The sequence below is a fragment of the Crinia signifera genome, chromosome 1 (genome assembly GCF_055691185.1).
Source record: "Crinia signifera chromosome 1, ASM5569118v1, whole genome shotgun sequence".
Taxonomy (NCBI): domain Eukaryota; kingdom Metazoa; phylum Chordata; class Amphibia; order Anura; family Myobatrachidae; genus Crinia; species Crinia signifera.
In genome coordinates, this window is record NC_139217.1 from 168,800,026 (window position 1) to 168,823,858 (window position 23,833).

General features: G+C 42.3%; 1 protein-coding gene across 5 annotated transcripts in view; it reads left to right on the plus strand.

The window, feature by feature from the left end:
* WDFY3 (WD repeat and FYVE domain containing 3) overlaps nt 1-23,833 on the plus strand; it is a 237,277-nt gene that overhangs the window by 191,571 nt on the left and 21,873 nt on the right. For all 5 annotated transcript variants that reach the window (XM_083176583.1, XM_083176592.1, XM_083176599.1 and 2 more), the window contains 7 exons: nt 1,498-1,666; nt 2,263-2,426; nt 7,059-7,207; nt 7,732-7,852; nt 10,934-11,019; nt 12,477-12,557; nt 16,291-16,345. In XM_083176583.1, the coding sequence (XP_083032709.1) occupies nt 1,498-1,666; nt 2,263-2,426; nt 7,059-7,207; nt 7,732-7,852; nt 10,934-11,019; nt 12,477-12,557; nt 16,291-16,345 (825 nt within the window). The remainder of the gene's footprint in view (nt 1-1,497; nt 1,667-2,262; nt 2,427-7,058; nt 7,208-7,731; nt 7,853-10,933; nt 11,020-12,476; nt 12,558-16,290; nt 16,346-23,833) is intronic.

Below are 23,833 nucleotides of genomic sequence, written 5' to 3' on the forward strand. Positions count from 1 at the left end.
TTTTCCAGAAAATGATTTCCCCCTTATGACAGCAGCTATTAAGTGTATCTCGGGGTCTACCACACCCCTTACTACAATTACACACAAGAAAATGAAATACACAGTAAACAGCGATATCTTATCCGTAGCCTTGAAACCTTCTCCTGCTCAAACATGAATATTTTTCTACTTTAGTTTTCAATCATTCATCCAGCATCCTATATCACCAAACTGACCTGGTGATGATGTCCGATATGCACGTAGGGGTTTCTTTTACACCTGAGTCAGCTATTTTTCACCCTTTCACACCTTCCTAGAAGTGTACCCCGAAATGTATTCTTGGGTCCCAAGCACCTGGATACATACTGACCTCTGCTTCAGGCCCATCAAGGTTTCTTTCACATCTAGGATGGGTAGCTAAGACAGACTTCAGACCCCCTCACTCACAGATAAGATATAGGTGGCCCACCAATAGTGCACTTACTGACCTATGTACACATCAAGGTTTCTTTGGAGTGACACCCGTCCTTAAATAACCTTCCATAATGAGTAAATAACCACTTCAACACAGGTCCCTTTTGTACATCAATTATCCTCGCTAAGAGGCCCTACAGTATGTGCCTCAAAAGGTATTCCTCCCCAACCGTGATGTCACAGGAATCTTATCTCACAGATCCATCCAAAATATGGCAGTTTATTCCAAGTAAAAAAAGGGACAGACATGGTGCATCAAAAGTATATAATTGTTTTTAGGTTTTTTATACTTTTTTTTATGCTGCCCCTCCACATTACCTGCCCAAATGGTCCCTGACTGTCAACTGCTTGCAAATAAATAGTCCCTCATCGCTAGGGTACCTTTGGCACCTGTGCAGTGTGAACGTTACACGTTCGCATTCAGTGGATAATCAATCAACTTAATAATTATAGAAATTGCATGCATCGCTAATCATGCCCTCAAGAGAAAAACAATAGAGGCAACTTTTATATTTCTTCCTTTCCTAGTTCAAATATAGTATATTGTAAGTTGGTTTAGAATATTTAAATAAAAGATCTGAGGTTGGTTATTAAACATGTTATAGGTTTACCATTGTGGATTATGGGTAAAGCTTTGCAGTGCATTATATAGAGTCAGTTTGTTAACCACACAAATGTAAGGTCATCTGGGGCATAGAATCTTAGTTATACATGCCTGTTGGTGGTTCGTAAAAATGTACAGAAAATGGCCATACAGATTATTTCAAGTCTTTTTGGAAACCACACAAAGGTTACTTAAATCTTTAAACAGACCTCTAGTATATGCAGGGTCACATTTACATATGTGGCTTGGAGTATTTTTTAAACTGATGCTAAAGGAGATTCATGTTACACATTGGTGATGATGTGGTACTGCATATGGTCACCATACATACATACAAACTGCATTATCCATAAAATTTGACTGCATTGTCCAAAGCATATGATATCATTTATATGTTATAGTGGAGATAATTTTTCCTTTTTGCCTTTACAATGATGCAGAAACCTGCCCGTTATCGTCGTGCCATCAGCTATGACAGCAAGGATTACTACATGCGCCTAATGCCTGGGAACCCGGCAGTGTTTCAGGATACAGTGGAAGAAAGCTCTGAAGGGGAAGCGGCTCACCATGAACCAGAGCACGGGGAAGACACCATTGCCAGAGTGAAAGGTCAGGGAACATTGCTTATGTACATGAGTACTGATCTGTATATCTGTGTATATTCACCTACATGTGATTCTGGCTCATCCTGGATGGTAATTGCTAGACTTATCTGGTGCTGATTCAGCAGTAAACACATGTCTATTTTAAGGATTAATGTTACTGGACATGTTCCATAGCAAAGTATTCGTACCTGCAGCCAATTTCAGGTCGTTTGGGTCTCACTTGCATCTCCCCTTCATGCTGAATGGCCGTAATTGGGCAGTACTGGGAGTTGTGTGTATGCAGAGATTCTGGCTGGTGCACATGCATGCTAGTATTGATGGAGGATGTTTAATAAAGTTTATGAATAGTGGTGTCTGAAATAAAAAAGAAATATGCACCGCAGGCTGTACATAGTATAATGTTAGTTCTTCCTCCTGCCCCCAGCAATTCGGCAACACTCAGACTGTGCTTTGTTCTGTTTGAAGTCCTGGTTTGCTGGATAATATTGTTCAAACCATGTGCATGTGAATGTGAATTGTGTGCTTCAGCAGCTGTAGTAAGGGCTAAAACGGTAACGCATTTAAAAACAATAATGGCAGTCTTTTTTTCGTTTGATTTAGGATTGGTAAAAGCACCTCTTAAACGATCAAGGTCTGCTCCTGATGGTGGAGAAGATGACAACCAGGAGCTCTTACAGGACCAGTTGTCTGAAGGCTCTTCTGTGGATGAAGATGAGAAGATGGACAGTACCACTCTTCTCAGGCTTCTGGAGGAAGGAGAGAAGGTAGGGTGGATGGTTGGACAGTTTCTGTCCTCGGAGCTATTCTCTAAGGAAAACAATGAATTATTAGTTGCTTTAGGTTGATGATTAATATCTACAAACTTACATCTATGGGAAATTGGGGAGGGCACTATTCAATTGTTTTCTTTTAATTTGTTGATCTCACCCTGGAGTGTCGGGTTTAGCCACATAAAACAGATGAACCCAACTTAAGTTCTGAGTATCCAAACGGTTTACTAATCGCACATTTCTGCTCGCCAGCATGGGAGGCCTGCGAGCAGAAAGGCCGGCATTGGCATCTGGTCGCTCATGAACTGGCACAAATACTGGCAACTGCTGGCACAAATACTTCAAGTCACCCCTTGCTCAAACATAGTTATTATTATTATTGGAGGGCTGCCATGGCATACAAAGGTAGAAGAACCTAGAAGCAGCCAGCATGATAATGTAAACAAGGATTGACAGAAGTACATTGCAACAAACAAATCATTTCCAACATATTATATTATTTCCAGCCAGCATGAGTCAAAACCTTGTGCACTGAAGTATCAGTGCAGCATAAAATGCATGAGGCTCAATAACAGGGGGTATAGAGACTAAGGGGGGGGGCAGATGTATTAGCTTGGTGAAGTGATAAAGTGATTGGTGATAACACATCAGCTAGTCAGCTCCTAACTGTCATTTTTCAAACCCAGTCTGTCGTTTGAAAATTAGGAGCTGGTTGGCTGCTGCGTTATCAACTTCCACTTTATCACTTCAACAGGCTTAAAAACATCTGCCCTCAAGCAAGAGATGAGAGATAAGGATACAGAGGGACAGGCTTGGAGTAGGCAGGGAAATGAGAATGCCCTGCTCATGTGAGCTCCTGATCTACAGCCCCTCACAAACTATGCGAATAAGGCACACTAACCATATTGCTAACTATATTATCATGCATGTCGTTGAGTGTGTACGAACGATAAAAATGCCTGCTCCCGTGTTTTGTTATCGACCCCATTTCTAATCTGTACATGCAGTCCAATTTTGCCTATGTTGTTGTACATTACTTTCGGTACTTATGTAATATCTGGGCTCCCGTTTTTCTTATGAGACCGTGTCCCCTCGCGGGGCTCGCTGCGCTCGCCACGCTTCGGGCACGGTGGCTCGCTGCGCTCGCCACACTATATAAAATCAACTCCATGCGTATTTGGATAGTAGGGGTATGAAAAAATGGGGTGCATTTAACATGGGAGTCCAGATAATACATAAGTACCTTACTTTCTTTATACACAATACTTTAATGTCTTGAGAGGGTAGATATACACAAGAGATTATTGTTTTCAGTTATTAGTATGTGAGTTGCATTTTCCATGTAAAATGTAATTAAATACAAACACAAATTAAATTATAACATCTGTTGTTTTTCCTCTTCAAAAATGTAATGGGAAACTTTAATTCCTGCAGTAATTAAATATATTTCAATGGAAATATCAATTAAATATGGCAGATAGATGGCTGTGATGACGTTCTGTGCTGTAGAGGCTGCTGATCCCCGGGTAAGGCAGCCAGTACATATATTACACTAGTAAGCCTGCTCAAAGCAAAAGCTTTAAAAGCTAGTCTGCTACCTTGTGCCTCTGTGTTTGTGCATGAGTAAGAGAGAGAGAGATGTAGTTTCACTCACTGCCAACAGATGGCAGTGTTTCAGAGACACATGGACACTAGTGCAATCTACAGTTGGTGCTGCAACCTAAGGGCAACAGCTGCAGCTGATATGCAATATAAATAACCGACTTTCGTTCGTAATACATAACCATCCAATTAGAAGTGGCAGAATATTGCCGCTAATCATCATCATTATTACCCAACATAGCTCCTGTCCTCCAAGACCCGTAAGTCCACTTGTAATTGTGTTATATATGTAGGGGTCTGTGTAAACTCACCTGGGTGCTCACTCCAACTGAACTAGCGTAAAGTATTGTTTTCATCACTAAGCCCTGGAGTTATAATTCTTATTTGCTTCTCGCATATATATAATATAGTAGAGATATGCAGCCCGGCACTCTCGCAATATGTGGTTACAATGAGTACAAACAGAAATCTAGCAGCGGCACTCCAAGGGAACCTTCAAAAACGTGTATTAGGCAAATCCAAAACCAATGTTTTGGGGCAACAATGCCCCTTTAACAAAGGGGCAGTTTTGCGCTTGGAGTGCCGCTGCTTGATTTCTGTTTGTGTGTGTGTGTGTGTGTGTGTGTGTGTGTGTGTATATACAGTAGGAGCCCATCACATCTATCTTCATTAGGCCATGGCTCAGCATGGCTTGCCATGGCTATCCTATTGTTCTCAGCTGCAATACAATACATACATGTAGAACAATACAGTAGGGGATTAGCAGAGTTATCCAATTACTTACTTAATCCTGTTATAGGTACAGATGACACTGGCTCCATCTGTATGTTTATGTATGTGTGTATATGTGTGTGTGTGTGTGTGTGTGTGTGTGTATGTGTATATATATATATATATATATATATATATATATATATATATATATATATATATATATATATATATATAAGCAGGGCAAAAAGTGGCACACGCTCGGACTTGCAAAAAAGAGATGACAGACACACTGATCTGTATCAACGTTTCGGGGGTTTATTCCGTTGTCAAGATAAGAACATGACAACGGAATAAACCCTGAAACGTTGATACAGATCAGTGTGTCTGTCATCTCTTTTTTGCAAGTCCGAGCGTGTGCCACTTTTTGCCCTGCTTCTACTTGTCCCCCCAGTGCAGCACCCCGGCACCGTATCTTTATTATTGGAGTGCCATCACATATATATATAAACGTCCAGGAATCGGCACTCCCAATAAAGTGCAATAATCTTGAGCCGGTGCCTTCACAATGGGTAGGTATGTAGGTAGGTACGGTGCAGCACTCCCTGCATAATAAAGAAACTCTCACACACCAATAGTGGTCAACTATTGGTGTGTGAAAGTTTCTTTATTATGCTGGGAGTGCCGCACCATATATATATATATATATATATATATATATATATATATATATATATATATATATATATCCATCCGAAATGGTCGTGTCACTCCAGGGGTCTTTGAATCACAAAATCATTTATATAGAATAGGCAGAGTTACATGTTACAAATCAACGTTTCGATCCATAAGAGGATCGTTTTCAAGATTACATGTACATGCCATACAATAAGCCCGCACGGCGGCGGGACCACAAATATATATACACTTACCGGCTCTTGCTGAGCTTCATGACACCCGGCCAATGGGAGCCAGCCTGGATATGGAGGACGCACTCCGTCTGCCTGCGTTGCTATGCGGTGCGGGGGGTGACGTCAGTAGCATGCGCCCCTTCCCCTCGGGAGAGGAGGCGACAGCTGAAATACAATTTTGTGCCTCCACAATACAGGTTGAGTATCCCGTATCCGAATATCCGTTATCCGAATTATTCCGAAAACCATACTTTTCAGAAAGTGGAATTTTTTTTTTTTTTTTTTGCTAAAAACTCACTGGGGACATTTGTAACAGCACTACTGAGGACATGATATGTAACTGGTACTATATATGTACAAGAAAATTATTGCTTGGCATTCTAATTCAATATCTGAGATAGTACACAAATTTAGTTTCATGTTTTGAAACCTTGTGTTTTGAACAAATAAAATATATTTGTGTGTATTTTATGTGGTAATAAAATATATTTGTGTTTATTTTATGTGTTTATACAGCATAAATGCAAGATACTTCACAATACATCATTGAAATATTAAAATATTCCGAAATACGGAATAATCCGTTATCCAAAATTCTCCTGGTCCCGAGCATTTTGGATACGGGATACTCAACCTGTACTTCCATGGATTCGCCATTTGCTGACCACACTTGTCTGTTGACCATTCTGTTGTAACTTACTAGGGTTCTGTAATAATTTTTATTGTCTGACAGGATCCCAGAGCAAAATAGTGTGAGAACCGCTGCTGTACAGGAATATGTAAAACAACTAATGTTCTTTACATCATTTATTGCTGTGAAATTGATATCAGTCATGCCTACTATCCCAACTATTGCACTGATTCCCCACTGTCTCTGACCAGCTGATGCCGTCTTACTGTCATTTTTAGCATACTGTTGTATATTTTTGGTACACAAATGTTATTGTTTGTCTTTTTTTTTTTTTTTATTAATTCAAACCTTTTTCTCTCTTAATAACATTATATTTTCTTAATCTGTTTGTTGCCGGCTGAAAATGCGATTGTATATTATGAATACAGTACAATGGCTCCACCTTTTGGTAACCTTTGGAATACTTTTAGCATCAGTGTATGATCAAGATATAAAATATGCCACACAGTTTTAAGGTTATTACAGATTGTACTGTTCCAACAGTTATTTTTTTAAAGAATAATGCAGTAGTTCAGTGTTTCCTAAACTCATTACAGTTGCCATTACAGTCTTGATTTTAAAGATATCCATTCTTGAACACAGGTGACTTAATTAGTACTTCAGTCAATTTGAATTCACCATCTGGACTCAAGTAATGATATTCTTCAAATTCTGGACTCTGTTCTACAACCATTCTCCTCTGTTCTACAACCACTTTCCCATTCATTTCAGATACAACACATGTATCGCTGTGCGAGGGTCCAGGGCCTAGACACCGGTGAAGGCCTGCTTCTCTTTGGCAAAGAACACTTCTACGTAGTGGACGGGTTTACATTGACAGCAACTAGAGAGATTCGGGATATTGAAACATTACCTGTGAAGTAAGTCACTTACTCCCTCCAAGCAGGAGCACAAACATCTTCACTTACTGACTACTGTGTGAAGGAAGTTCTGGGTTTTGAGAAATTGCGTGTAGTGTGATAAATATAGATACATTGGAATATTAGAGGATAAGCGGTGATATTGTAATAGACCCTCCAGCATGACCCCTTCCACAAAGTACAAAATGCTCTGCTCATGAACTTTCCATTTCATTTATGTTTTCAGTCCCCTACAGTATGTCAACTCTTGGAATAGCAATTATGTTTATCACAGGGGTGGCCAAATCGTTCCTCAAGATCTACCAACGGTCCATGTTTTGCAAATCATTCATTCCTACTATAGATCCACAGGTTGCCTGAAAAGCATGAACTGTTGGTAGATCTTGAGTACAGGTTTGGCCACCCCTTGTTTAACATATACCTTCCTATTTTATATCTGCCTTTTTTAATTGTACCTTTCTAGGGGTTTTTTTGTCTTTTTTTCTTTTTCTTTTTTTAATAAATAAATCCTTTTCATCCTCTAGTATGCACGAACCAATCATTCCTCGGGGGGCAAGGCAGGGCCCCAGTCAGCTGAAAAGAACTTGCAGCATTTTTGCCTATGAAGATATCAAAGAAGTTCACAAACGAAGATACCTTTTACAGGTAGGTACTGAATGCTCACTCAGCACATCTATGAATTTCTTCACATGAAGTCGAGGGTGACTTTTTTTTTTAAAGAGAGGGGTGTCTGTGGCTAGATGTGATTGGACCATACCACTTCTAGTGCATAATGTGCTATGTACAGCATCTTAATCACATCAGCCTTCAGTGTTGTGCAGCAGTCCATACAGGTTTCCTAAAGATTAGGGCTAAGACAACATACTGTATATTGGTACTGTAAGCTTTTCTTTCTCCTACAGCCAACTAGGGAATGCAGACTGACTCATGGGGTTAAATACACCAACAGAAGGCAAGGCATGTAGGCATAGACCGGAGGCTCTGAGAACTATCTAGCTCCCCTCTAAACTTCGTTCTGAGTCAACAAATTTTGGGGTTAAGTACATGCCATTGTGGGTATGGACTTGTCACAGTTTTATGTTTAAACTGCTATTGGCTCATTGAAATCTGCTTTAAAACTGTATTTCCTTATGTAGGGAAAGTAGCATGCATGTATGAAAAATGTTTGTACTTATTTCATTGTGCGTCAAACCCGGGTGTCTAATTTGGCCGCTGATTTGATGCTCACCCGGCCGGCTCGGGGACCGGTGGGAGGCAGTGGGAGCCGGGACGGCGCATGAATGGGGCAGAATGCACTGCTCTCGGGTGGGTATGGGAGGCGACGGGAGGGTGTGGGCAGCAGCGGACAGGATGACGGCACTGTGTAAGCTGCTGCTGCTCACCCGTCGCTGTCCTCCCTGCCTCAATCCGGCATCTTTTCATGTCAGATTGAGATTGCCAGAAACACTGCCAAAACCTTTCAGTTTTGACTGTGTTTCCATCAGAAGCAGGTGGATTAGCGGCTATTCCATCAATCCACCTGGTTTTCGGCAGGTTGGAACATTTTCGACCTGCCAAAAAAAAGAAGCTGGCATTGAACACCTTCCGATCTATTCATGTCAAAAACTGCCGTCTTCGGCAAGGCAGCAGTTTCGACATGCATTGAATATACCCCTATGTCTGTTATCCTTGCGCTAGTGTTCTTGATGTTAACTAAAAACATATAGAGACTGAACACAAGTATGCAAATATTCATTTGTATGCAATAAATGCACATTAAATTCAGTTACATACAGACATGTAATTTTCTTCTTAAAAAAATAACTACAAATCCAATTTTCCATTATAAACCAATTGATAATATCAAGTAAGTAATGAAAATTGAAGATGAAGACTTCATATGATGTAACAGCCACACTAAGTACCATCAGTGGGATAGATCTGCAATTATCATAATCACTGCACATTAAAAAAAAAAAAAACGACCCATTTCAGGTGTCCTTCACATCACCATACAGGTCTTCTTGTCGCAGTTACTCTGACTACATTTGCCTGCCTTTCATCTCCCGTTCCATAGGTGTAACAGGTCATAGCTGTAAGATGTATGCATACATATTAATGGTGTGCGCATGCAGTATAACGCGTATGCTACCCAAACACTACAAACCCATACTTACAACCATTCGACAGGAGCCCTTATTTTAGCACAGTTGATAATCTGTTTGTTCCCCTTCACCATCTGTTACATAATTATACTAAAGCATAATGTAAACTATTATGCATAATGTAACACGGACAGTTAATATATAATCAGATAATTAACCCTTTGAGTGCCATCTCTGTGAAAGATGTTAAAAATGCCAGCGTCGCTCACATTTGTTATATAAACTTAAATTTAAAAATGTTGTGTAAAAAAAGATTATATTTCCTGTATAAGGTAAACATTACAGGTCATTATGATGAATAAAAAAAAATTCTTAGTAATTTTCACACCTACTGTAGTTTGACAAATCAAAGTAATAAAGTGTAAACTAAAATAGCATTATTTTTGATTTACATAATTAGCCATTTGCTGATGGACATCATAGATCACTGATGGTGCAGTCCCAAAATACACAAGTTGGCTGATACTACCACACACATGTAACTGTAACATACCGTGTCTGACATGTAGCTGACAGCTGCACAGATTTTATTTTACATTTGTAATGACATATGTGGTTAAGAAATGGCCAGCTGTCCGTTCATTTAGTCAGACCGCCTAAAGTTGTCTGCCTGATAAACATTTAGCGCAGTCAGAGGTGTCCTTACTGTCATTGCAGAAGCATCTGGAGAGCTGCAAAAGCACAATGCTCAAGGCACATACAAAACACACTGAAAGCATTGCTATCCTTATATGGTGTGTTTTTCTTCTAAAATGCCACATTGCAGCATTTAAAATAATGATTTCAGTTTGTACTCTGCATATTATAAATAAGTGCAAAAAATAACCCACTTATGGGGGGAGGGAGCGCTTGTCTTTGAGTACTGATCCGAACACTAGGCTTAATTCAGACTTCAATGCAGGACAAATTTGTTCAATTTCTCAAAATGCGCAAAACCATGTGCACTGCAGATGTGGCAGATGTAACATGTGCAAGGAGAGTTAGATTTGGGTGAGGTGTGTTCAAACTGAAATCTAAATTGCAGTGTAAAAATAAAGCAGCCAGTATTTACCTTGCACATTAAACAAAATAACTCACCCAAATCTAAAGGTCCGTACACACTTGTCATTTTTGCTCAGTGTGTATTGATAACGATGATGGGGAAAATCTCTGGGCTGAAAAACTCCCAGTGCATACACAAATAGCGTTTTTTGGCCGTTTTTGCTATTTACCCCCGGGGTGGATGACTTTCCATAACAGAACGCTATGGAAAGCGGTTCACTTGGCCGCTCATCTGCTGGTAATACCAGCAATGATGCGGGGGAACTGGGCGGCTTTCGAGCTGAAAGCAGATCAAATGAGTAAACTGAGCTGCTTTCAGCTTAAAGTAGTCCAATGTGTTTGGGCCTTAATGCTCTTTGCACATGTTACATCTGCCCCACCTGCACGTAGTTTTATTTATTTTGAGAACAAATTTGTCCTGCACTCAGGTCTGAATAAGGCTCTCTGTACAGTCCACTGACCAGTCACTCTATGTTTTGCAATAATTTATGGACTGCTTCGGTGAGAGTGCTGGTCTAAAGTCACTGTGTGTTTCTTGCAGCCAATAGCCGTGGAGGTCTTCTCAGCTGATGGACGCAACTATTTATTGTCTTTTCAAAAGGGAGTGCGCAACAAAGTTTACCAGAGGTAAGAATACATCATATTTTAGTAGCATCTGTGTGTCAGCTTTAAAAGGTGATATCCCCTAGAATAATAACCAGGTTTTAAATAAGAAGAGGTTAGCTGAGCACAGCTCTTTATGGAATTGTTAAATAAATTCAAATAAAAAAAAGTGTTATGTAAAAAAAGATTATTTCCTATATAAGGTAAACATTACAGGTCATTATGATGAATAAAAATGTTTGCTTGGCAATTTTTTTACACCTATTTTGACACATTTATTTGGCACTCAAGGTTAAAATAAATACAAACACCTAGCTTTACTAAGTTATGTGACTAGAGATGCCTGGCTCAAGTTAGCCGCCACGTCCTATACAACTCTATCATCGGATGTCTTTTTCACATCTTTTTACCAGAAAAATGCATTGCACTGTGATGTGACTAGGAGACACCACTGACTCATTTAATACATGACACTTTATATTGTGTGGAACTGAGTCTGTATACAGAGCAGAACAAAACTTGTATTGGAAAGAAACTGTGGCTACTACATTGTGTACAGATTCAAGGAGTCAGACATGCACAGATAATCAAGTGTCATGCCACATTAATGAGCGCAGTCTCCTAATGCATCCTAGTCACATTGCATTGCAACAAAAAATAGATGTTCTGGTAAAAAAAGCAGAGTCTTACGGGACCTGGCACACAGAGTGGCGCTGTTTGGTGCGACTGCAGCAATGATGTATGAGGACACATCTGTATGTAAAACTAGTACAAACATGCATAATGTTATTCATTTTCCTTCATCTGTTATGTTTTCTAAAGTATATCAGACAAAATGCTAAATTGGAATTTAATTATAGCAAATAAGTCGTCACTGCAATGGTTTGCATTAAGTAATACCCCTTTCACACCAGAAAATGCAGGGACTTACCTGGAAATATGGTCCCTGGATCATGTAGGTTGGCCCCTTTCACACCAGCCTAGTTCCTGCATTTTCTTATGTGAGAGGGAACTCGGCAGCTCAGTGTCCCCAGCAGTGTCCCCCCCCCCCCCCCCAAGTGACGGGCAGAGGGAGGGAGGGGGGCACCCGGCAGCTCCGTCCCTAGCAGTCCACCCAGCAACAAGCGGTGGGAGGGGGGCACCCGGCAACTCCGTCCCCAGCAGTCCCTCCAGCTCCAAGCTGATAACAAGTCACAGGACCATAAGGGCAAGTGGGGAGTTGGGGACGCCCCCGCAGCACGAGCACAGCAGCAGCAGGTTCACGTCCATCAACAGCGAGGCAGAGACCGGCGGCTACCCCAGCGGCGCTCGCTTCCAGCATCAGCCGGTCCCAGGAGCAACCCTGCTAACCCTGCCGGGCCAACCCGGGAATTTAGTTGGTGTGAAAGGGGTATCAGTTACTTTGTATGCTGGTGAATATGATGTCACTACTATTAGTGTATATACTGAAAATAGAAGTAACCTGTTTTTCCCCAATGCAGGTTTTTGGCTGTGGTGCCATCTTTAACAGACAGCTCTGAATCTGTTTCTGGACAGCGCCCAAACACAAGTGTGGAGCAAGGGTAAGCATCTGTACTATATTTTACACATACTGTACAATTTAATGTTTGTTCATTAATGATTCTTATTAAGTTGTGTGTATGCATAGTGTGTTTTGATTTTTAGTTAGCACATGCTATTATGTAGCAAACGCTCTGCCTTATGGCCCGTACCTTGCTTTTCCTTTGCCATTTACACATCTGGCTTTGACATTCCTGTAGATATAAAAGAATATTGCACAGTCTACTAAATTAGTAATCAGAGATTCATGGGGCGATTTCAGGGCATTTTCTAAGCAGTATCACTAGATCGCTTTGAAAATACCCCTGCATCGCTCCTTGTGTAGGGGCTATAGTAATAGTGATACAAGGCGATTAATATCCAGTGTGTTGGATAAATCTACGTAATTGCCAGGCAGACCACTGTTCTCCCCAGAGATCGCATCACAGATCTAGCATCACTCAGAACACTGCAGCACATCTCCTGTGTGTAAGCCCCATAACTTTGTAAACCATGCTTTATTACCCTATTTCCGTATCTTTTTGTCACTGTGACAATTTGTGAGCTTGTAGGATTGTGCTGTTCTATTTAGCTGTGGATTTTCTTTTAATTTTAGTTGGTATTGTGGGTACTTGTGTATTTTGGCGGCGCCCGTCGTGGGCATTGTGTGCCTTAACTTTAAGGCACAGGACGCGACGCGATGGACCCGATTTCTCCATAGGCTTCAATGTTAAAATATTTTTAACATTGGACCCGATGGAGAAATCTGGTCCATCGCGTCGCGTCCTGTACCTTAAAGTTAAGGCACACGACGCGACCGACACGATTTCTCCATAGGCTTCAATGTTAAAATATTTTTAACATTGAAATACTGTCGGTCGCGTCGGACTTGTGCCATTATAATGGCACAAGATCAAATGTAGTTGTTAAAATCCATCTAACATAGAAAACAATGGGAAATGGGCCAATATGGCCCATTTCTCATTGTATATGGCCCTGTCATGTCCAAATATAAATGCCCCCCATTGTCAGCGGCACCCCAGTATTGACGCCAACCCGAAGCGTGGCGAGCATAGCAAGCCCGCGAGGGGCGGCGGTGCGCGTCCTACGACCTTTTCATACCCCTACTATCCACGTCGGCATGGAGTTGAGAATAGAATAGTGTGGCGAGCGCAGCGAGCCACCGAGCCCGAAGCGTGGCGAGCGCAGCGAGCCCCGCGAGGGGACGCGGATACCTTCACAGGTATCCGCGTCCCCACGCGGGCTTCACAGGTGTCCGTGGCCACGCGGACACCTGTGAAGTCCGCGAAGGGACGCGTTTACCTGTGAAGGTATCCGCGTCCCCTCGCGGGGCTCGCTGCGCTCGCCACGCTTCGGGCTCGGTGGCTCGCTGCGCTCACCACACTATTCTATTCTCAACTCCACGCCGACGTGAATAGTAGGGGTATGAAAAGGTCGGAGGACGCGCACCGCCTCCCCTCGCGGGCTCGCTGCGCTCGCCACGCTTCGGGTTGACGTCAATACTGGGGTGCCGCTCACAATGGGGGGGCAGTTATATTTGGACATGACGGGGACATATACAATGAAAAATGGGCCATATTGGCCCATTTCCCATTTTATTCCATGTAAAATGGACTTTATCAAGTCCATCTTATCTTGTGCCATTATAATGGCACAAGACCGACGCGACGCGATGGACCCGATGGACCCGATTTTTCACACACGATGGACGCGATCCTCATCGTGGGCGCCGCCAAAATACACAAGTACCAAATTGTGTCTCACAGTTAAGCTGTTCTTGAGTAATCTTAAGCTTACTCAGTTTACTGGGCCTATTAATAGTGATGGTCAACCGGAAGAGTTTGCAAGATGGGGTTAATAATGGACCCAATAGGGAGCTGTAAGTGCTATTCTAAGGTAATGGTCCATAGGTTGACAACATATGGTTGATATTGACACGGTTGACAGACAAAAGGCTGACACTGCAATGATCGACATGTGAAAAGGACAACATGAGTTTTTAGTTTGTGTTTCCTTCCTTTATTTTTTCATACTATACCACCTACGAATGGGAGCGGTAAAGTGTGCCAATGCAGGGGCACTTGGCCCGAAGCATGGCAAGCGAAGCGGTACACTATTTTGGCGTCCATGTGATGAAAACTACAAATGGATACCCAAAAAAAACATGAAAAACACATGTCGGATTTTAAATGTTGACTATTTCTGTGTTGACCTTTTGCTTGCGTTGATCTTTGCTCTATGTCAACCTTGTCACTGTTGATCATTTGATGTCGACCTATTGACTGATGACTTAAGGTGCATACACACTCTTCAATCTGTGCATGAAAGATATTGGTGACAGATTTCACTTGAACTTCCCAGAGTTGTTTACAAAAGAGATGGTAATGTACACAAAAGATTTTTTTTGACAGATTTTCTTGAAAGATGAACAAGGAGGCTAATTTAAATACTGTGTCGGTACAATACAGCTCCAGTCTGATAGGCTTGTGGCACACAGCAATGAATAGATGCAAGGGGGGGGTTCTGGGTACTCGGACCCCCCCTCCCCCCCTGCATGTTTGTTAAAGAATAAAAATAATATTTTTAAAAAAAAAACAGGGTGGGGTCCCTCCTCCCAAGTATAACCAGCCCCGGGCTCTTTGAGCCAGTGCTGATTCCAGAATTACGGGGGACAAAAAGAGTAGGGGTCCCCCGTATTTTGGAACCAGCACCAGGCTCCAACAGCCAGTGGTGTAATGCCACAACCCGGGGAGACTTTTTATACAAGCTCCCTTGGCCGTCACATTAACACCCTGGTTGGTCAGCCCTGTCTGGGTCCCTGGGAGAGTGGGGACACCCCCAATAAAGTTGTTCCTCCCCCCCCCCCCCCCCCCCAAAGGCCATCCCAGTGCAGGGTTGAAGCCTAGGGCTGTACCCGGTGGGGTACATTGGTGGTCAGTGGGTTTATAAATCATTAAATACATTGGTGGCCAGAGGGGGTTAAAAGGAGCACAAATGCATTGGTGGTCAGTGGGTTAATAAATCTTTAATAGCATTGGTGGGCAGATGGGGTTAAAAGGGGAGTAAAAGCATTGGTGGACAGTGGGGTTGTACTATATACTCACCGTGTTATACTCACCAAGTTGTTCAGTCCCTGGCACCGTACTCTCTCCAGCCCAGGGGCGCTGTGTAATGGTGCATGCAGGGGGCGTGGCTTCCGGCGGCTCACTCCTCCCGGCGCATCCATCCACCTGGCGAGCGGCGAACGACAACAGAGCAGGTAAAAATTGACCTGCCTGCACGAGCAACGAACACCGGTGATGACCGACCGGTAGGTACGCGCATCGTCGCTCGTCGGGTCACACTGTACAATTTTTTGTCCAATACCGTTCATAAGGGCCAAAATGAACAATATTGGTCATTAAAATCGTACAGTGTGTATGCACCTTTAGACACTTGAAGCTTTATACCATAACCCTCTACTGGGGGCTTCTGATTGGTTCATGTGGCCATCCCCTCATAGGCTGCATAAGCTTTAGATGCATAGCTTTATCTGTGATGCTCAAGCAGTATTCCACCAATCATGTTTACTGGGAAGTTCGATGCTCAAAAACGAATTTGGGTAAAATTTACCTTTATCATTCCTGTCTCCAGTTTGTAAGAATGCAAAAAAAGTTTTTTTTTTAAATAAATATATATATATTACCACTTTACATTGTAACAAATTAAGTTTTTTTGTTGTGATTACATTTTTAGATCTGGACTCCTCAGCACTTTGGTTGGAGAAAAGTCTGTGACGCAGAGATGGGAGGTAAAATAAAAACAAGGTTTTTAAGAGCACATTGCTGAAATGTAAAATCTGCCTCAGCATCATTATCTATCTATCTATCTATCTATCTATCTATCTATCTATCTATATATCTATATATATATATATATATATATATATATAATTGTGGGTACAGAAGGAGGTCACTCGCCAGGCTGGAGTTAAAAATGATTCTTTTTATTTCATTTCATTTTATTTACGCTGCCATCACATATGGTCAACGTTTCGACCCGAATTAGGGCCTTTTTCAAGACTTGTAAGACAGCCATATCAGATAATACATCAAGTAGTAAAGACACCATAAAGTGTCCAGAACGCTGCACCACGAGCTGTTAACGCATGTCAGCGTCGTCACACGCGCAATGACCCGTCAGCCGTCACTATCACCAAGGTAACATATAAACAAAAAGTAAAACAACATATCATAGCAACGACATAGCGGCAACAGGTGTAACAAATAATGGTTAAATGCAAGACGAGATGAGAAGATGAGGAGGCATAAAGCACTTATACAAGCATCACCTGCGGAACACACCAAGAGGGAAATGTTCATTAAGCCCACGTGGGGCTATGGTGTCCAATTGATGGATCCACCAAGTCTCCTTGCGGAGAAGGGCACGGGCACGATCGCCACCCCGCTTGTCAGGCGGGATGCAATCAATGGCCCGGTACTTTAAACTGGAAAGGGGGTGTTTATGGAGGGCAAAGTGTCTTGCGGTGGTCGCTTTTACCAGTCTCAATAGCATTGCGTATAGAACAGCGGTGCATAGACATACGCTCCTTCATCTTCCTCTCAGTCTTGCCAACATAATATAAACTGCAAGGGCAGATAATCAAATAAACAATAAATGAGGAATTACAGGTAAAATGGAAACCAATGTTGTAAACCTTACCAGAGTAAGGGTGACTAAAAGTACTGCCCGTGACGAGGAACTGGCATGTAACGCAAGTACAGCGAAAATTTCCTACACGGGGTGTACCTAACCACATCTTATCAGAGACAACAGGTTGAAAGTTGACATCAGTCTTGACTAACAATTGTTTAAGGCTTTGACCCTTGGTGAAGCAAGGCATTACGCGATGGTCACCAAAGGGTAGATTTTTGTCACATTCTAATACAGGCCAATTATTGCGAACTGTGGAGACAATAGTCCCAGAAGCAACGTTATAGCGAGTCACCATAGGTATCACGTTCTGTAATTGTTCACGGGGGGCATTTCTTTGAAATAAAGTGTCCCTATGAAGTGACAATACCCTCTTTTTGCAGGCCACCAAATCGCAATGTTTATAGCCACGTAGGCATAATTTGGAAATAAATGCATCAATTTGTTGTTCGCAGACTACGGGGTTACTATTTATGCGCCGATATCTGAGCATCTGCGAATATGGTAGACTTTTAATGAGTTTAGGGGGATGGCAACTCTGGGCTTGTAAGATCGTATTACGATCTGTCTTTTTTATGTAGACACTAGTCACCAAACTACCATCAAGTCGACAAATGTCGACATCCAAAAAATGTGCTGCAGATATGTTAATTTCAAAAGTGAATTTGACAGGGGATTCAGTGGTATTATGAAACTCAAGGAGGGACCGAAGATCTAAAGGGTCACCACGCCATAAAATAAACAAGTCATCAATGAATCTTTTAAATAATAAACAATTAGCAGTAAATAAAGGATTGGAAAAAAAGACATCACATTCAACTGAAAACATAAAAATGTTCGCATAAGAAGGGGCGACTGAAGAGCCCATTGAGCAACCCTGTAACTGTAAATAATATTGATTGTTATAAAGAAAGAAGTTGTTATGTAACAAAAAATCCATACAAGACACAATAAACTCAATTTTCACAGGAGGAAATTCACTTTCTGACTCCAGAAACTTCTTCAATGCGGACAGTCCCAGAGAATGGGGAATGATGGTATACAAATTAATAACATCAATAGTAACCAAATGACAGTCAGTGGCAGTCTGTAGATGGGGTTGGAGGGCAAGCAAAAAGTCAGTCGTATCAAAGAGAAAAGAGGGCTGTTTTTTAATCAAGGGCTGGAGCATATCATCAATAAAGGTAGCCAAAGGTTGTAGTAAGGAATCATGTCCAGCTACAATGGGACGTCCCGGTGGGGGGTCAATGCCCTTATGGACCTTTGGAAGCGTATAAAACAAAGGCACTTTCGGTGAGGCAGGTAGTAAGACATCTTTGATGGATGCAGTGATAATAGAGTGTTGGACACCCAGTGTGAGCATTTCAGACAGCGCAACTCTACAAGACTGCATAGGGTTATTGGGCAACACTTTGTAAGTAGACGAATCAGACAAATGTCGACGTACCTCCCGATCATAGTCCTCAATATCCTGGAGGACGACCGCGCCGCCCTTGTCAGCGGCACGTATAATGAGGGAACTGTTAGCCATCAATTGTTTTAATGCATAACGTTCATCGCTGGATAGATTAGGGTGCACGGTAGGTGATGATTTGACCTCTTTATCAACCTGATGTTCCAATACTTGCGAAAACGTTTTTATCGATGCATTGATGGAATAAGGTTCACAGGAAGAAGGGGGGCAGAACTTCTTAATAGCCGCTGGTATCGCTGGTGTCGCAGGGGCTGAAGACAATGTAGGGGGGTGCTGGAGAAAATATTCTTTGAGCTTCAATTTGCGGACAAGTTCGTGGTGTTCGATTTTCCATTGCAGGTCGTTGAATGGTACAGTGGGCACAAAGGACAACCCACGAGAGAGGAGACGTTCCTCGCTGGGCGAAAGTTCATAAGATGATAAATTAAATATTAGGGTCTCATCGGGGGGCGATCCAACCTTCTTCTGCCTCTTGTACTGCTGTCCTCTACGGGTGTAGCGTCTTGGCCTCTGCCGACACGCTGTCGTCTTGTGCGAGGTTGGGTCCCTAAAGGGGCTTGGGGATCGTGATATCTTTCGGTCTCGCTGTTAGAACTCTGTTGTTCTTGAGAGGATTCGGAATCAAATTGACTCAAGGTATTCTTGCCTCGCTGTTTGCGGCGGAAGAAAGGACGTCTTGGGGCATCAGAAGGATTGCCAGAGAGCCACCGATACACAGTGTGTCTCTCGTAGTCTCCCTGGACTTTGGTCATCTTCTCTTTCTTAAAAAGAATCAGTTCTTTTATATAAGTCGCAATCTGTGTCTTCAGCCGATCAAGCCAATTAGTATCCAAATCAATGGAAAGAGTTGTCAAGTGAGTATCCTCAAATTTTGTGATTTTCTCTTTGACCAGTTTGAGTTCTTTAGAAGACTGATCAATCACCAGGACCATCAGGTCCAATGAGCAGCGATTCAATATGCCCACCCATTTCTTGCAGAATGCAGGGTCGAAACGTCCAATGGTGGGGCAATTTCGGACACGAAATCCACGAGGGATCATCTTATTTTTAAAATAGTCACTGAGGGAAATAGCATGTAACTGATAGTCGACCTCTTTTTTCTTTAACCGTAGCAAATCACGGAAAACGATCTCAGCAGATGATGATTCAGCCATGTCAGCCAAACCTTGTTCCAGCACAATCGCATTAACTTCTGCATCTGAAAAGGTGTAGGTAGTCTCTTTCGGAAAATCAAATAGACCAGGTAATTCCTCTTCAGCCATGGTGCAGTATGGTCCTTGTAGATAAGTTGTAGAACACAATCACCAACACCAATAAACAGTGCGGGAAAAGGGAGTAATAACAAGTCCAGTAGATGGAACTCACAGGTGTACTGCTGTGAGATGACAAATACACGAAAAGTGATGGGTGCCAAAAGAACGAGATGGGAGCACTTGGCAGGTGCTACCAACAATTGTATACAACAAGGGTACGGCACTCCAAACGATGAGGGCTCCAAGCCGGTGCCAGCACAGCAAGTGGCAATGTAGAAGATGAGGGTGCGGCACTCACGGCAATTTTCAAAGACACACGAATAGACCAAGTTCTGATCAACGATCTTACAAGCCCAGAGTTGCCATCCCCCTAAACTCATTAAAAGTCTACCATATTCGCAGATGCTCAGATATCGGCGCATAAATAGTAACCCCGTAGTCTGCGAACAACAAATTGATGCATTTATTTCCAAATAATGCCTACGTGGCTATAAACATTGCGATTTGGTGGCCTGCAAAAAGAGGGTATTGTCACTTGATAGGGACACTTTATTTCAAAGAAATGCCCCCCGTGAACAATTACAGAACGTGATACCTATGGTGACTCGCCATAACGTTGCTTCTGGGACTATTGTCTCCACAGTTCGCAATAATTGGCCTGTATTAGAATGTGACAAAAATCTACCCTTTGGAGCCCTCATCTTTTGGAGTGCCGGACCCTTGTTGTATACAATTGTTGGTAGCACCTGCCAAGTGCTCCCATCTCGTCCTTTTGGCACCCATCACTTTTCGTGTATTTGTCATCTCACAGCAGTACACCTGTGAGTTCCATCTACTGGACTTGTTTTTACTCCCTTTTCCCGCACTGTTTATTGGTGTTGGTGATTGTGTTCTACAACTTATCTACAACGACCATACTGCACCATGGCTGAAGAGGAATTACCTGGTCTATTTGATTTTCCGAAAGAGACTACCTACACCTTTTCAGATGCAGAAGTTAATGCGATTGTGCTGGAACAAGGTTTGGCTGACATGGCTGAATCATCATCTGCTGAGATCGTTTTCCGTGATTTGCTACGGTTAAAGAAAAAAGAGGTCGACTATCAGTTACATGCTATTTCCCTCAGTGACTATTTTAAAAATAAGATGATCCCTCGTGGATTTCGTGTCCGAAATTGCCCCACCATTGGACGTTTCGACCCTGCATTCTGCAAGAAATGGGTGGGCATATTGAATCGCTGCTCGTTGGACCTGATGGTCCTGGTGATTGATCAGTCTTCTAAAGAACTCAAACTGGTCAAAGAGAAAATCACAAAATTTGAGGATACTCACTTGACAACTCTTTCCATTGATTTGGATACTAATTGGCTTGATCGGCTGAAGACACAGATTGCGACTTATAAAAAAGAACTGATTCTTTTTAAGAAAGAGAAGATGACCAAAGTCCAGGGAGACTACGAGAGACACACTGTGTATCGGTGGCTCTCTGGCAATCCTTCTGATGCCCCAAGACGTCCTTTCTTCCGCCGCAAACAGCGAGGCAAGAATACCTTGAGTCAATTTGATTCCGAATCCTCTCAAGAACAACAGAGTTCTAACAGCGAGACCGAAAGATATCACGATCCCCAAGCCCCTTTAGGGACCCAACCTCGCACAAGACGACAGCGTGTCGGCAGAGGCCAAGACGCTACACCCGTAGAGGACAGCAGTACAAGAGGCAGAAGAAGGTTGGGTCGCCCCCCGATGAGACCCTAATATTTAATTTATCATCTTATGAACTTTCGCCCAGTGAGGAACGTCTCCTCTCTCGTGGGTTGTCCTTTGTGCCCACTGTACCATTCAACGACCTGCAATGGAAAATCGAACACCACGAACTTGTCCGCAAATTGAAGCTCAAAGAATATTTTCTCCAGCACCCCCCTACATTGTCTTCAGCCCCTGCGACACCAGCGATACCAGCGGCTATTAAGAAGTTCTGCCCCCCTTCTTCCTTTGAACCTTATTCCATCAATGCATCGATAAAAACGTTTTCGCAAGTATTGGAACATCAGGTTGATAAAAAGGTCAAATCATCACCTACCGTGCACCCTAATCTATCCAGCGATGAACGTTATGCATTAAAACAATTGATGGCTAACAGTTCCCTCATTATACGTGCCGCTGACAAGGGCGGCGCGGTCGTCCTCCAGGATATTGAGGACTATGATCGGGAGGTACGTCGACATTTGTCTGATTCGTCTACTTACAAAGTGTTGCCCAATAACCCTATGCAGTCTTGTAGAGTTGCGCTGTCTGAAATGCTCACACTGGGTGTCCAACACTCTATTATCACTGCATCCATCAAAGATGTCTTACTACCTGCCTCACCGAAAGTGAATTTGTTTTATACGCTTCCAAAGGTCCATAAGGGCATTGACCCCCCACCGGGACGTCCCATTGTAGCTGGACATGATTCCTTACTACAACCTTTGGCTACCTTTATTGATGATATGCTCCAGCCCTTGATTAAAAAACAGCCCTCTTTTCTCTTGGATACGACTGACTTTTTGCTTGCCCTCCAACCCCATCTACAGACTGCCACTGACTGTCATTTGGTTACTATTGATGTTATTAATTTGTATACCATCATTCCCCATTCTCTGGGACTGTCCGCATTGAAGAAGTTTCTGGAGTCAGAAAGTGAATTTCCTCCTGTGAAAATTGAGTTTATTGTGTCTTGTATGGATTTTTTGTTACATAACAACTTCTTTCTTTATAACAATCAATATTATTTACAGTTACAGGGTTGCTCAATGGGCTCTTCAGTCGCCCCTTCTTATGCGAACATTTTCATGTTTTCAGTTGAATGTGATGTCTTTTTTTCCAATCCTTTATTTACTGCTAATTGTTTATTATTTAAAAGATTCATTGATGACTTGTTTATTTTATGGCGTGGTGACCCTTTAGATCTTCGGTCCCTCCTTGAGTTTCATAATACCACTGAATCCCCTGTCAAATTCACTTTTGAAATTAACATATCTGCAGCACATTTTTTGGATGTCGACATTTGTCGACTTGATGGTAGTTTGGTGACTAGTGTCTACATAAAAAAGACAGATCGTAATACGATCTTACAAGCCCAGAGTTGCCATCCCCCTAAACTCATTAAAAGTCTACCATATTCGCAGATGCTCAGATATCGGCGCATAAATAGTAACCCCGTAGTCTGCGAACAACAAATTGATGCATTTATTTCCAAATTATGCCTACGTGGCTATAAACATTGCGATTTGGTGGCCTGCAAAAAGAGGGTATTGTCACTTCATAGGGACACTTTATTTCAAAGAAATGCCCCCCGTGAACAATTACAGAACGTGATACCTATGGTGACTCGCTATAACGTTGCTTCTGGGACTATTGTCTCCACAGTTCGCAATAATTGGCCTGTATTAGAATGTGACAAAAATCTACCCTTTGGTGACCATCGCGTAATGCCTTGCTTCACCAAGGGTCAAAGCCTTAAACAATTGTTAGTCAAGACTGATGTCAACTTTCAATCTGTTGTCTCTGATAAGATGTGGTTAGGTACACCCCGTGTAGGAAATTTTCGCTGTACTTGCGTTACATGCCAGTTCCTCGTCACGGGCAGTACTTTTAGTCACCCTTACTCTGGTAAGGTTTACAACATTGGTTTCCATTTTACCTGTAATTCCTCATTTATTGTTTATTTGATTATCTGCCCTTGCAGTTTATATTATGTTGGCAAGACTGAGAGGAAGATGAAGGAGCGTATGTCTATGCACCGCTGTTCTATACGCAATGCTATTGAGACTGGTAAAAGCGACCAACCGGTCGCAAGGCACTTTGCCCTCCATAAACA